General features: G+C 42.1%; 1 protein-coding gene across 3 annotated transcripts in view; it reads right to left on the bottom strand.

Annotated features, from left to right (window-relative positions):
- The window catches only part of MAN1C1 (mannosidase alpha class 1C member 1), an 88,572-nt gene that overhangs the window by 47,422 nt on the left and 25,349 nt on the right, over positions 1-15,801 (bottom strand). For all 3 annotated transcript variants that reach the window (XM_043532439.1, XM_043532438.1, XM_037881822.2), the window contains exon 2: positions 14,268-14,364. In XM_043532439.1, coding sequence (XP_043388374.1) covers positions 14,268-14,364 — 97 coding nt within the window. The remainder of the gene's footprint in view (positions 1-14,267; positions 14,365-15,801) is intronic.

Genomic DNA, 15,801 nt, shown 5'->3' with positions numbered 1-15,801 from the left:
TTTAACTTTACTTTACAGTCCAAAGGTCCCATTGTTTCAAGTTTAACTTTTCCACTCTGTTAATTACACTCTAATATGGAAACTTTTTTTGAGAAACCACTGTTGAGTGATATAGTCTGATTCTAAAGCAGATTCCAAAATGTAAAGAGGTGGGACAAGAGAAAATAAGTTTGTGATCAAATAATCAGAAGGATCAAATCAGTTGCTAATGATTTCTCTCCCATCACTAGCTTTCTTGAATAGAGGCATAGTGCTTGTTCAGCTACTGTAAATTAAACAGAAAAGCTAAGTAAATGTAACAAAGAGATTTACAAGCCTTTATAAATTGAAATTCTGAATTAAGGCCTTATAAAATTGTCCCTTTACATCCTACTACTTCAGCAATCTATATATTGTTTCTACCACATCATCAAGACAATATTATTTACCACAAATTCTGCTAATCCCAATGACAACAGATCACAGTTAATGCCTTAACTCAATTTATTTTCTATTGTAGTTTTGTCTGTGAATTTAAAAGATATAACACTGTGTAACTTTGTTCCCTTTGTTTAGTTTACATTACTTTAAACAAACTACATCAGAGCAATAAAGTACCACTACAAAGAGATAAAGGAGACAAAAATTAGTCTAAGAACTAGAAAAGATCCATTCCATTCTTATTAGCACATTCTCCTGCAAACTAAAAATCCATTTGCTTTTGAGTAACTTCATTTGTTTTTGCTTTCCAAATAAACCATTCTAAATATACACCACTGCTCGATTTACAAGACACCTCATATTCAGAATGTTTCTGTCTCCTCCTCATTGATTCTCCTTGCTCTATTTTTTGTGCATAAGTCAAACCTACAACCCCAAAATATTTTATATCCTACACACATGCTAAAAATGCAATCAGATAGATGGACATTTGCAGAGTGAAAGCAGCAGATATTGTCTTGCAACTACCTGATAATTATTTAACAGATTCATCAGAAATCCATCCACTTCACTCCAGTCAGTGTATGCACTCAAGACATTGCAAAAGTGACCACCGCCCCAAACAGTGCACACCTATATCAAGGTGAGAACTAAGAGGTAAGGATACACACTTCTGAACTAATTACGTCATTCTTGCCCAAAGTGAGGAAAAATAAAAGCACAGATCATTTCCTGCAAACCAGCACAGAAAACATGAGGGTAGATAATCCTATTGTACGAGGCTTGGGAATGGGATGTTTTATTGTACATAGCTACAGAATGTCGGCAGAACTTTGAGAGAGCTGTTTGCCAAATGAGGATACTCGACTTCCCATTGGAAAAAGAAGAATTCTAAAGACCACATTAATAAGACCTGCCCAAACATCTGGCTATAAGACATCTCAATCTGTTTTTCTTTGTTAACATGAATCGATCCTCTGAATGCACAGGAAGTGTTAATGAATCACAGTTCCACCTGTATTGTCCAATGTGTGTCAGCATACGTGCTACACAGTTACTAGGTAAACCTGGCACCAAATACAGAAGAGCCCCATGAGATTTAGCTATTTGGTTGCTAAGGTCAAATTCAATACTGTACGTGGATTCCTCCAGCTGGGAAGGAAATCATTATTTTGTATTATAAACCATTCATGGTTTTCAAATCTCAATCTCCCCCAAAGAATTATGTCTGTTGTTCAAAAGAATTTTCTGCTGTCTCTCTCTGAACAAGGGCAGTTGGGTGCCAGGGAGGAATAGAAAGAAAGATATTCAGTTAATTTAGAAAGTTGGATATGGCAAGGTAAGCTACAATGGGAAGTGAGCATGACCAAAGCTATCTGACAAGATTCTTATTGTGCTCTGAAAAGGGGAGGCACTTGATATGAAAGTTAAATGCACAGCATAGTAATAGTACCTTTATTACCAGGCCTGGCTCGACAGTGCTAGTGTTGTCTGATCCCAAAGTTTAATCCACTGTGCCTCAGTTTCTTCATCTGTAAAACTCATTTCAGGTGTGTGGAGATCTTTTGCTGAAAGGCCTTGTGCATTGTGTAAAGTATTATCAAAACACCCAAAACTTCTTGGAGTTCAAATTGAACTACTTTCTACTCAAGAGCTTCTGAAGGGAGAAACTGGCTGTATTGGACCTTAAGGGCCTACTGCAGCCAGACTGCACATCTGCTATGGAGAGCTCAGTGAGACAGTGAAAGCATGAATTATACAAATACTCCTTTGGGAGAGAGGTTTTTTGTTTCATTTCAGCAACAGCACTTGGATGTCGTGAAACTGACATGATTATTTCTTGCAAAGTTAGGTTATTTGATAACCAGCGAGGCGTAAGTCTGGATACAACAGTTTAAACAGGTTAAGGGATGGAGATGACATACAGTTGGAGTGAAAAGCTTCTAGTTTCTCTTCTGTCTGTCTGAAATTACGTTTAGACTGGTTAAAGGTAATAGGATTATATACTTTTTATTTTTTCTTCACATGCCACCCTGAGTGACTGCATCAGTTAATGAGAGGTGCCTCAGCAGGCCTATTAAAGTGAACACACACATCCCATCTAAAACAATTATCCATGGACTTCAAGAGACATAGCTAGCAGTTAATGAGCAGAGGCTGCTAATTCATCTTATAATTCAAGAGAGAGAGACTTTGCTAAAATAATCAGAAAGAACGTGCCCTTCCAACTTCCAGATACATTTTCCAAAAGGCGGTGGCAGATGTGTTATGACAGGAAAGGAGAGAAGCAACTTGTAACTCTAGACAATATTTCTTCCTCAGTGAATGATACAGAAGATTCATTCGGAGGAGCTTCTTAGAGCATTTTAGTCTGGGGAGGAAAAGTACCTCTCTCTTATGTGATGCTCTGAGAACTCAACCCTTCTGATGGTTTATAAATGAACATGCTTAGAGCTGAACCAAAGGGGCAGGGATAAAGCTTCCCTCTCCCTTCAAATACAAATAATTCTGTTGTTCAGTATACAGCTGGATGGGAGGTGCAGTGCCTGGAGATGCAAGACACTTTAAAGATGAGCCTCTTCTTTCTGGTTAAAACTGCCAGTATTAGAAATGGCTCTCTGGGTGCCACCCTGCAAGGTTCCAAATACCCTCATAACTCAGTGAAGCCAATGGGAATCATGGGACGCCAACAAGCATTTCACAGGATCAGACTCTTAGAGATGGACTAGAGTGGAAGGGAGGGCAGGAACTTCTATTTAAACGGCTTTCTGACTGCTCGGACATACTAACTGCAAAACCAAAAGGCGACATTAACAAGCAGTACGTTAGACTTAGAATTTTGGTTGTGCAGAGGAATCAGGAAATTCAAAATACTGATTCCCACAGCAACCAGAACCCAGCCCGCCTGGAATAAGAAACACTTTATGCTCTTATAAGATGCTAATTTTAATGCCTACAGGCTAAATTTTGTCCTCAGATACATGGATAGAGCTTCAGTGAAATCAGTAAAAGCCCTTCTACCCTCAGCCAAGGGGAAAACTCAACTCTTAGTTCCTACGTCCTTGAATTATTTGCTATCACATGCAGAAAGCACCATGCACATGGCTTTTAGGGTTTCATATGTGCAATATGGCTGAGTTATGACTTCCGTGAGCACCATCGCTTGGAATTTAGTGATTTTGAGTGCAAAGTTTCAACCAGAATGTTGTAATCACATAGTATTTCTCCCAGAAGAAAATACAGCTGCATGTGATCATATATTCAAATAAAAGCATTGTGGCAAAAAATGGAAATATACGTAGGTGTTTTTAACTGCATGTTTGTAAATCTCAGCAACCATATGCACTGTACATTGCAACTGATATGGAAAATGAATCATGCCTGTATGACACCATTTTCATCTACAGCATCTTGATTTTCCTCAATCAATTTTTAACTCGAGTCCAGCACAATCCGCTTTTCCATTGGGGAATCACATATAGAATGCATTACGGTGCATTAGAACTTTTGAGAACAAAGTACCACAAAATATTTAAACATGTTTATTAACACCGTTGTTTTAATAAACAATATGTTTATTAAAAATTTCTGATCACTCAAGAAAAGGCTGAAGGGATTTTCTTCAAACTTCCGCAAAGAATATTTATTTCCCTTTTTATCTTTTGGGGAGAGAACATGCCCGAGAAGTTTAATCTCAAAAGAGAATATTTTTAAAAATTTGTGAGGGTCTTAGAATTAAAGTGCCTGCCACGTGAAGCTAACTTTGAAATCATTGACAAATCAGATATGAAAGTCGATGTCCTGTGGGAAGATGCTAAATAGGTATTAAACAGGACAAGCGATTTTCAGCTCTTTCATGCCAAAAGGAGGCATGTTTCAGAAAGATGAGAGAATACAGGGAATGAAGGAGGATACCTAGAGAAATTACACAGAACACAATGCTGTAAAAGAAGCAGTTCTACAGGGGATCACTTAGGGGGTGAATGAAAAACAGGCAAAGTCTCGTACTAATCTAGATGATTATTCAATAATTCAAGTTTAAGGCACTTAGGTAACACCACAAAAAAAAAAACATGAGAAAGGAGTTAAGCCCTAAAATTAAAAGCTAACATAGCAAGACCAGTTCTGACCCTACCTAGTCTTTTAGAAGTTCATTTTTGAAAAAGACGGATAGCAGTGAATTAAAAATAAAGAGAAGAAATGGGCTTCCTGCTACATAATTTATCTCTACCTCTCCTTTCTGAATAGACAAGGGGAAGTCAAATGCAGAATTAAAAAAAAACATAAAAGCTGCAATGCCAAAGGCCACAAGATATTTCCGATTATTTATATATACACACACACCTTCCCCTCCCCCGCCCAATAAATAAATAATTTTTAATATTTTAAATTTAATAATCTAAATTTGTTCCAATTTTCTGACGAGTTTCTGGTGTTCTTCATCTTTTTTGGCGGGGAGGGTGGACTGGTTGGGGAGGAGGCAGAAGAGAACAACACACAATGCCCATATTTCTAAAAATACCATTAGGGACATAATTCATCTTCAGGAACTCAGACGTCACACGAGCAACAGCTCCATTCATCCAGTCAGCTCTGCACAGGAGGGACCATTTCTTCCATGTAGGCTCCTTGGGACTGTCTTTTTTTGTTCTGTGTTTGTACAGAGCCTAGCACCATATAGTCCTACTCTGTGACAGGGGCTCCCAGCCACTACAGTCATAAATAAATAATGATCTATGAGAGTCCTGGTGACTTCACTGAGAGTCTGAAACGGCCCATCCATGCAGATTCAACTGCAGATTAGGGTTTATATAATGACATGTACAAGAGAGAATGAAAAATACAGTCCATGCTGAGGAAATGCACACACTCAGGGGTCGCGTTCCGGTTCTTGTGCGCACAAGTGAGAAAAGCAGCAGGCATAAGCGGGCATAAGCAGACTATAACGGTTATACACTTGTTATGGCTCCTCTAATATCCAAAGAGCTCACACTTCCTAGCTCCTCCCCAGGACTAAACCACAGAAGAGAGTTTCGGGGAAAGGTTTATGGGTCAGGACAGGGGCCACTGGTTTTACTGCATTCGGAATCGTCACCTGCCTACGTACCTTCCCCCACCGGGATCACTCAGTACAGCCAGGCGTGCTTGCTGTGTGGACACCCCAGGGCTGGCCCAAATTACAGGTATGGAATAACACAGCATATACTCTTTTTTCCCCCCACACAAAATATACCAATTCACTGAACTGGGCAGCCAAAGTGCCTCACCCACCAATGCAATGTGTAAAAAGCAGTTACACCAGACGCCCCGATCCACCCGTCAATTCTTCTTTTCAACCTCAACTGTCTCCCTCTCAACCACCCACAGCCCCCACGTTGAGCAATTATTGTACAGCCTTAACTCTGATGATCACTAATTATAGGCCTGTGGTTTTTGATGATTAATATAGGGTTGTTATGACTAGCCTAAGCTACACTGTATGTGTTTGTGTAATTTAGGAATGTATGGCATCTGATTGCATATAGGGCCTGGAAGATAAGTTTGCCTAAACGTTTAAGAAAGAGATACAGTAACCTATGGATGGGTGATCTATGCTGTCAGTGACTGTTCTACGTTTGCCATTCGGTTCTGCAAATCCTGCATTAAAATTAAGTCAGCCTTTGGTGTGCTGTATATATGACTGGCGTTGATGTTGTAAATCTCAATGCTGCCAGAATCGCTACCATCATCTCCATAATACTGAAAAGAATCAGTCCGGAGTCCAACCATCCCCATTATCAGCTGGCCACCTTTTAATCACAGGCTTGATATCAGTGAAGACTGGACAATTATTTCCTGTATAATTAGAGTCCAGAACGAGGCACAAACAACATCCAGAAAAGGATAATTTTTCTTTAAATGTTTTTTTGAAACTGCATTTTAAATAAGCCTTTTAGGGCTGAGACAAAGAAAAACAGATAATTACAGCCCAGCATTAGTTAATATCCTTGTCTACAAGAGTGCAGGGCTGCTATAACACGGCTCCTTTCTTGCATACCAGTATATGTTCTTCTGCTTCATATTTCCCAGTCATCTAGAAAAGAGCCTGGATACTACTCTCTAGTCACAGTCTTTGAACAGGAATTTCTTCCTTTGTAGGCTTTTATCTGCAAGTTTATATTAAGACAGAAAATGTGATGTCACTACATAAAATCACCTCGAATACTATGTGCCGTTCTGGTTGTCCCCTCTCAAAAAGACATATTAGAATTGGAAATGGTGCAGAGAAGGGAACAACAATGATTAGGGGGGTGGAACAGTTTCCACATGAGGAGCGATTAAAAAGACGGGGATGGTTCATCTTAAAAAACGAGATGACTGAGGGGGGGATCTGAGAGAGGTCTATAAAACCATGACTGGGGTGGAGAAAGTGAATAGGGAAGTGTTATCTACCTCTTCACATAACACAAGAATTAGGGGGTCACCCAGTGAAATTAATAGGAAGCAGATTTAAAACAAACAAAAGGAAGTATTTCTTCACGCAGTGTACAATCAGCCTGTGGAACGTGTTGCCAGGAGATGTTGTGAAAGCCAAAAGTATAACTGGGTTAAAAAAAATTAGATAAATTCATGGGAGATGGTCCATCAATGGCTATTAGCCAAGATGGTCAAGGATGTAACCCCTTGCTTAGGGTGCCCCTAAACGTCCAACTGCCAGAAGCTGGGCCTGGATGATAGGGGATGGTCACTCGATAAATTGCCCTGTTCTGTTCATTCCATCTGAAGCATCTGGCATCGGCCACTGTTGGAAGACAGGAGACTGAGCTAGACAGACCATTGGTCTGACCCAGTATGGCCATTCTTATGTTCTTACTAGCTGTTTCTCTGAGGGCTTTTTCTGTGCAGAATGTTTTCAGCAAATTTGAAGATACTTTCCTGGGTTTTGGCTTCATTACATTCAAAACTCAGCCCAGGGTCATCGGATAGTTCACAGAGCTCTTGAGGAAACAAGGGGTGATTAATGGCTTTATGCTGATGTTTTGTTGCCTGGTTTTCTACTATCAAAATCCTGCAGTCAACACTTCTCAGCTGTCCCCTGTATCTAAAGGGCTGAACTAACACTCTAGATCCAAGCACGCACAACCTTTGGAGTTTGCATCTGAACTTTGCATTGTGGGACAAAAATCTTAGAAATCTGGGTTCTGGGGATTTGTCTGAACCTGAAACTCAAAGCTAAATTCAGGGGAGGGAAGGACACATGGTTCAAATCCAATGTTTGCACAACTCCCTGTAATATAGATTCACGCTGGCTCTGATGCAAAGCCCACTGGAGTCAACTGGAGCTTTGACTTACCAGGCTTCGGATGAGGCCCTAAGATTGTATGTGACGTTAGCACCATACTTGGACAATTTGAAAGTCTTGCCAGGGTGGCTTTGGATACTGGCTTATGTTTATAGCAACACATTTTTGCTTTGAAGTATTTTATGGCCTTTATATGCATAAAAAGTCCCCTAACATGCTGGGAAGCCTTCAGAACATTGAGAGTCTTGAGGCCTTTGACTATCAAAGAAGAACATGGTCACATCACAGTGCCCAAAATACGAACTGGTTTTAAACGTGGGGGAGTATTTTAGTTACAATATACCATAGAACACCAAAGGCAGCCTGATTTCAATAGATGTCATGAACTTTTACTCCCTGGACCACCAGGGCACACAAGTGCCACAAAAGCAAGGATTTTAGCCCATTGCGGGGCAGCGGGATGCTGATCAGCTAATGATCACGTTCAGGGCTTTTGAAAGGCATTAGTGTGTTTGAGGGAACCACCACCCTCACCACAATCTGCAGAAGAGAGATGTAGGCATGCGCCTGCTGGAAGGTTAAAGATGTGCCTTGTTTATACGGAAGGCGCAATCTCTGGCAGGTTGGGGGGTGTGGGGCAGACACATGGATACACGTCAGTTCCAATATGAATCATTAACAAATACCCACTGACTCTGTTGTTTGGATGGATAGCCTGAATCACTGCTTCATACTGACAGGAAATAGGTTTGTTGCTACGGATTTCAGTGGCAGCAAAAATAGTGTAAATACAAAATGTCCTTCCTTAAAAACAACATTCAACCGGGTAATATGCGACTGAAAAAAATGAAAAAAAAAAAAAAAAAAAGAAAAGGCTAACAGTGTTCCAGGAAGAGCGGAAACATCTTCATTAGCACTGCCAGGGGGGTGGGGGGGGGAAGAATGTTTCTCTCTAAAAAGCACATGAAGCAAACTGCATAATGTGATAGTCAGAGGGAATAATTCTGGATGCAAATTCTGAGAACTATTATTTGTTCAATCAGATAAAATGACACTCCAGGGTTTTGCACTTTTGTGATCACAGGGAAAGAGGCACCTCCTCGAGCCAAAAAACTCCACAGAGCGAGCATGCATTTCTCTTCTTGTTGCTCCAGTTAATATTTTCATCCCGTTACCTTTCCTGCATTAAATACATATACATGAACGCCTATTGCTTCTCATTGGCTGATTGCTCCCTTCCTGTCTCCTTGCTAAAGTCACTGACAACAAAATATGCTCTGTGTGAGCTCCAAAGCTCGTCTCTTTCCCCATCAGAAGTTGGTCCAATAAAAGACATTCGCTCACCCACCTTGTCTCTCTAGTATCCTGGTACCTACAAGGCCACAACAACACCGCAAAACAACAAAACCTGCAGCTATTAGGAAACTGTGTGGTTCCAGGTGGGCAGGGGGGACCACAAGATGGATCAAGTGACAGACAGTGGAATACAGAGCCTTTTATATCTAAGTAGCTTGTGTGAATTCAGCTGTTCAAGTTGGTGGAGACCAAAAGTTGCTACGTTCCATGACTGTTCAGGAGTCCGCGTGGAATGAGTTTGGTGGTCTCAGGCCAGTGGAGAAGTGTCCATATAAAAAAAAAAACCCCAGTAAAATTGGCATTCATTGATCTTTTAGACGGCAGTCTCAGAGCGACCAAGGATCAAAAGATTCTTGATGCTGAGCAACACTGTCACCTCGCCAGGTGATCAATCTATCCAGGTTAGGGCTGAGGCATGGTAGAAAGCAGGGTTAGAAAGCTTGCCTTGGCACGGATCATGCTGTAATTATGTCAAAATCTAGAGGACCTCAGTCTCCAGAACCTTCATTTGGGCACCATTCTAAAGCACTAAATTAAATAAGATGTATTTTTTTAAAATCACCCTCTTCCCTCCCCCATGTCTTTACAACCCTACTCAACCCAGGGACTCGAAAGCACACCATTTCTGAGCAGCTGAGGCTGACAACATCCCATCTGCAAAGCAGGCTGTCAATACCGTCCAGGCAGCTCTCAAACCTCCAGGCCAAATAAATGAACTGAGCCTATGCAGCCGCTCATTTCCCAGGAATTGTTGATGCAGTACCTGGTACGCTGTTGTACTCGGTCGCCAAACAGCTGAGCATGGAGCAATCCCAGGGCTGTCTGCAACCCGCAAGGACGAACTTGGAAAGTTTTACATCATTGAGACCTAGCTGCTGTCAGATCCTTGCCGTCTAGTACTGCTGACCTGACCGTGTCCTCAATAAGACAGTCCTCCCATGTATTCACATCAGAGAAACTTGCAAAGATTCACAAAGATGGTACAAATTCAGGAGATGCTGAAAGCAGCAGAAGCCCTGACAAGACAATTTTAGGTGCTAAATGCAATATCCAGATCTAGTTAGAGATGGCTATTTTTGCACCAAAACTAGTATATTAAACTGCTGTTAGATTCTGAAAAGAGGCTGTTTAACAGCATTGTGAAGTTCCATATTTATTTCCTGTCAGTGATTGCAGGGCAAATTGGCTCAGGTTACAAATCAAAAGATGGATTTTTCTAGCTGCCAGCACTGCATACACCATGAAATATCTAAAAATCAAACTTCCTAACTTATCACTGTAATAAAGATTCTGCAATTAAAATTTAACTGACAATTCAAGTTGATGCATGACCAGAAATGGAATCTAGCTTGTTTTCCATAGCTAAATAAACTCTGCAAGACTAACAGGTTTTAAGAACATTTTGTCCAAAAAGTAAACAGATATGACAGACACAGCAGCAGACAGAATTATAATTCTGTTATTTAATGCTAGTTATTACCGTGACAGGTGCATCAGAAATGCCTCGCTAGATAGTAACTTTGCCCTTCTCCAGCTCTTTTACTCCAAGGATCTCAACATGCTTTACAAATAGTGATTAGTTCGGGCTCATAACACCAAAGAGAGGAACACCGGGAAACAGAGAAAAAGAGGGGTTAAATAACTAGATCACACAGGTCTACGCTACAGCTGGGAACAGAATACATCCCTGTCCCTATCAATCTGTAGCCGTAGCTACATCCTCTTGCATAGCCATACTTACAGACATTTTTTCTAAACAAATATGCTTTGGGTCTGATCCTGAGAGGTGCTAGTAACCTGCTATTCCCACTCAAGTCAGGGTCTTTAAGAATGGAGAAAAAACTACAGAGAATAATGAAAATCCTGAAGTTGTAGAAAAAATTAGAGTGCCTGAAATTTAGCATGACATGGGATTTAGTCCTTCACCACAGAACATTCTCCACGCCCTCAGCTGTGTGATCCAGCAATTCTGATGGCATTCATTTGAAGTGATACCACCAAGTGGATGTCAAATGGCAGTATGTTCTAAAATGAGTTCACCCCCTCCCCACCCCAGGTGAGCATGGAAGGTTGGGAGAGCAAAAAAGAGTCTTTACCAATAGCCCCTGGCTAGTGGTCTCTAAAAAGATCATAAGTTATTGCAATGGGGGAGGGTATTATTTGTACAAACGAGCTGTACATGGAAAACTGGAAAGTCCTGGTACAAGCTGGTTATAAGAGAAGGATTTGGTGCATTATTTACCCACGTAAAAGTGTAAGAATAATTTGTCATAGCTGATCTCAGTCATGTCTGTTCTCAATGGTAGCAGATGACAGAACGAGGAGTAATGGTCTCGAGTTGCAGTGGGGGAGGTTTAGGTTGGATATTAGGAAAAACTTTTTCACTAGGAGGGTGGTGAAACACTGGAATACGTACCTAGGGAGGTGGTGGAATCTCCTTCCTTAGAGGTTTTTAAGGTCAGGCTTGACAAAGCCCTGGCTGGGATGATTTAGTTGGGGATTGGTCCTGCTTTGAGCAGGGGGTTGGACTAGATGACCTCCTGAGGTCCCTTCCAACCTGGGTATTCTATGATCAGACCATTGGTTAGATAACATTGGGACCCTGTCTCCATGTCTATACCATGCATGCTTCAGAGAAGATAACCCCACCACCAAACCTGGCCACTGGTTTAATTCTAGAGGTCAGGAAGGAGTCTCTCTCTCCCGGATCCCCATGTATGAAGGGGCATCATATGGAAGACAAAATGGGCAGAGAACCTTTCACAGTCCTAACCTGCCCCCTCCTAAGCAGAGCTGGTTTCCAGGAGAAGGAAAGAAAGTAACAGGTTTGGAGACAGCAGAGGAAGAGTTCTGCTCTGCTCATTACGGACTGTGTGGATGGTCAAGCAGAGGCAAACACATCACTGTTCTATGATAGCAGAAACAGAATCACCAGAAGGTGAATGTTCAGTTTGTATTTCTATTTTGACTTGCACGAACATATTTGATGAAAAAACAGGTCCCCCGCTTTTCTCGGGGTGACGCTGCTGATAACTGACGGTTCAGCCGTAAGTGAGCATCACGTACAGAACAGGGAAAAATCTATCACCCTTAAAGAACTGGAATATTTTTCAGTCACACAAACATATTCTAAAATAGCCCCAAAAAGGTGTCCTTCCTCCCACACAGAAGCAAGCAGCTGCAGCAAAAAATCTCAGCTGAATTTCGACACCTCAGGTCAGGAGAATACCAGGATTGCCTACGGTACATCTGTGGTTTGGAATAAAAAGGCATTGTATGAGACAAATCAGTATTCCCCTAATTTCTAAATGCATTTTAATATGACAGGGATGCAATACTCTAGCAAGGGACTGTTTAGTCCTTCATTTCTTTACTAAGCAGCAGTTTAGAAAGGGGGGAAAAAAGCATATTAACAGCATGAAAGGCACCATGTAGCATCTCTTCAGTGATTGTCTGCAAACCCTTCTGCTCCAGGGAGTGTTTTCCTTGAGAGCCCTCACAGACACGTTACAAGCAAGCATAAGCACCACCAATTGTTTTAGCATGATAAACACATTTAAAACCTTTCAATATCTTTTGTCTGTTTACAGCTGCGTTCCTTAAGGAATTCCGACAAGTTCACCAGAATGGAAAATGCCACACGAAGTGATGCAGCAAATGCAAATTCTAAACGAAAAACCAAGCTGTGGCAGGATGTTCTTGGTATTGCTGGAGAAAAGGGAGGAAGGGGGAACGGCTGGGTGAAACCAGTGCTTCCGAAAAAGGGGATTGGGATAGCAATGACTGGACCAATGAGGCACAATGCAAGCTTCCCCAAGCTGCTCTGTCGGTTCATCTCTGGCTTCCACCCAAGAAACATAAAGAACTTCACTAATATTATGAAGTAACCCTTCCCGTACTCTCCTGACATAAGTATTATCTCTGTTGCACACAAAGAAGCGGGCACAGAAAAGCAAAGTGCCTTGCCTAAGATGACATAAGGACTTCATGGAGCACTGCAAATAGATCTCCTGACTTCCAGTCCTGCAACTAAGCTACAAGACCATCCTTTCCGCTCCTACCATCTGCTTCTGCAGCACTGGGATCCCCACAGAGCTCTACCATTAGGTTTTAGTACTGAAATTATGCAAGCTGCCACTCCCCCACCCCTCAAAAATCTAATCTGCTAAAGAGAAAAATTATACAAGCCAGTAAACACACAGTGTAAAGAGTCTTTAATATTGATTCCCTTATTCAATATTTCATGAAGTCTACATCCCCACTCAACAGTGGAGCAGTAAGAGAGAAAACAGAATTTGGTCAGATCCTGACGTTGACCAGTTGAGACAAAGAGTAATGTTTTCAGGCTGAGATTAACTTCATGTTTTAGTGCAGAAATTGGTCAGTTTTGTAATTGCTCTGCATCTCTCCAAGACACACTTTGTGCTAGATACAGTAAAAGTGATCGAGGCTGGGATTTTCTAAGGAGCTGAAGGGAGTTTGATGCCCAACTCAGTGGTGGATTAGCCACTGGAACAATGGGGCCCATGCCCAGGGGCCCTGGAAAAATGGGTACCCCCATGCCTTGCTCGGCGCTCCTGGTGGGAAGAAGGGTCAGGGTGCAGGGGCTTGCCCCGCTCCACCCAGCGCTCCTGCTGGGGAAGCCCCCGCACCCTGACCCTGCTCCTCACCAGGAGCACCGGGCACACGGAGTGGGGCAAGCTCCCATACCCTGACCCCACTCCCCAGTGGCAGGAGCACTGGGTGGGTGGGGGAAGCCCCCACGCCATGACCCTGTTCCCTGGCAGGAACGCCGGGTGGGCAGAATGGGGCACACCCCCGCGCCCCGACCTCACTCCCCCTGGCAGGAACACCAGGTGGGCGGGGGAAACTCCCGCGCCCCAACCCTGCTCGCCAGCAACAGCGCCGGAAGGGTGGGGGGGAGGGGGCAGCAGGGACCACAGGCGGAAGGGGTGGGGAGGGGCCTCCACTTGCTCTGGCCCAGGGCCCCACAAAACCGTAATCCACCTCTGGCCCAGCTTCAACAGAATACCAATGAGAGTTGGGCACCTACCTCCCAGAGGCTCCTTTGAAAATCCCAGATACCCACTTTGTTAAAGGGGAAAGAGGTTGAGGTTACGCAGGCTGCTCCCCTGCAGCAAGGGGAAAGGAGAAGAAATGGGAGTTTGCAGTGCTATTACTTCTTTGCATTTACACGGTGGCAACTTACCGAACATGTTACCAATGTGTCCATTCTTAGTTAGTGGTCGAAGTTCATTTTTTCCGAATGCATATCGTCTGTAGTTATCCCAAGCAAACTTCATCATCTACAAAGAAATAGTGGGGAGGGGGAGTAATTAGATCATTAAAGTGAACTAAATTTCAGATATAATGCAGGGCTTGATCCTGATCAGTGCGGAGTCCTGCATCTTCTGGTGACCCACTAATTATGAATGTCTACACTGCACTGAATACATAAGAATCCTGCTTGAAATTCACATTCGGTACCATACTTTTATTATACTATGGTATTTCAGGCTTGACAGGATGGACTCATCAGTTCTGGGGCACAATTTGGGATTGTGATAACACAGTAGGTCCGCAAAAAGAAAAGGAGGACTTGTAGCACCTTGGAGACTACCAAATGTATTTGAGCATAAGCTTTCGTGAGCTACAGCTCACTTCATAGTAGGTTCCTGATTCTAACTTAATATCCAATACTTTGTTGTCAAACTAAATGGGAGTTTTGTATGAACATCAAATTATTTGAATTATCCCATTTCAGCCAAGAACTTCTAAAATTTCAAAGTGCTAATTACAAATGGGAAAAATATAAATGCTAAGCTTGATGGGTCTAAAATTAATTCCCCAAAAGAGATTACATTTTGAGTTTTAACATTTCCTTATGATATCGATAGTGAACCATTCATCAGGTACAAGAGTATTAAAATCCTACCTGATCATTTGCCAAACGCAGATATATAAATATGTATTACACTGAAAAGGAAGCAGGGCTGGGGTGAATCATGCACATAAGAATACGGAAGTGAGCAAGAGAAGAAGCTGATCTTATCTTAAAATAAACGTTACTCAGATTTAAACTTTCCCTAATGTTCAAGCCGAACCTTCATTTTTATTAATAGCAGATCTCCATGCTTTTGAGGAAGAGGATGGAATCCATGTCATTTTGAAAGCTTCCAATCAAGACTCAATAGCATCTTCTCAAGATGGTTTTGTGGGAGCCCTCCGTCATCAGGAAGATAGATGTCTGACAGATCCTTTCCAAGTCAAACAATTCTCTGACACAGAGCTGTCTGTGTTGGGAAGAACCTCCTAGAGGTCATTGGATTTGCCTTCCTGGGAGGATTCTGGGCACTGGGTTTGGTACGATTCCAACACGTACATGCAAACATTGTTTCTTCCTTCCACTTGCCCTTTTTGCTCTAGCTGGCAGGGAAAACAAACTGACAAGTATCCTCTCTTCAGACAGGAAAGACCAGGACTTTTGTCAGGTTCCAAGCAGTTCTTTAAACAATGCCTCCTTTTATAAATCCAAACAGCTCCAGTCAGATTGGTCTAAAACCTATGCTTTTCTTTGACTCCAGACTTGGCATGAAGTCATATGGTGGATCTGAAGGTGGCTTTGGAGGATCAACAGTAATCTCTATCTCTGCCCAACTAAGATACGATTGTTCTTGTTAGAGTGAGGGGTTTAAAGACTGTAGGTGAATTGTGGAGAAGGAGCGATTAAAACAGTCACGCCT

Source organism: Chelonia mydas, chromosome 19 (assembly GCF_015237465.2).
Source record: "Chelonia mydas isolate rCheMyd1 chromosome 19, rCheMyd1.pri.v2, whole genome shotgun sequence".
In the NCBI taxonomy this organism is placed as follows: domain Eukaryota; kingdom Metazoa; phylum Chordata; order Testudines; family Cheloniidae; genus Chelonia; species Chelonia mydas.
This window is presented reverse-complemented; position numbering and strand designations above follow the sequence as displayed.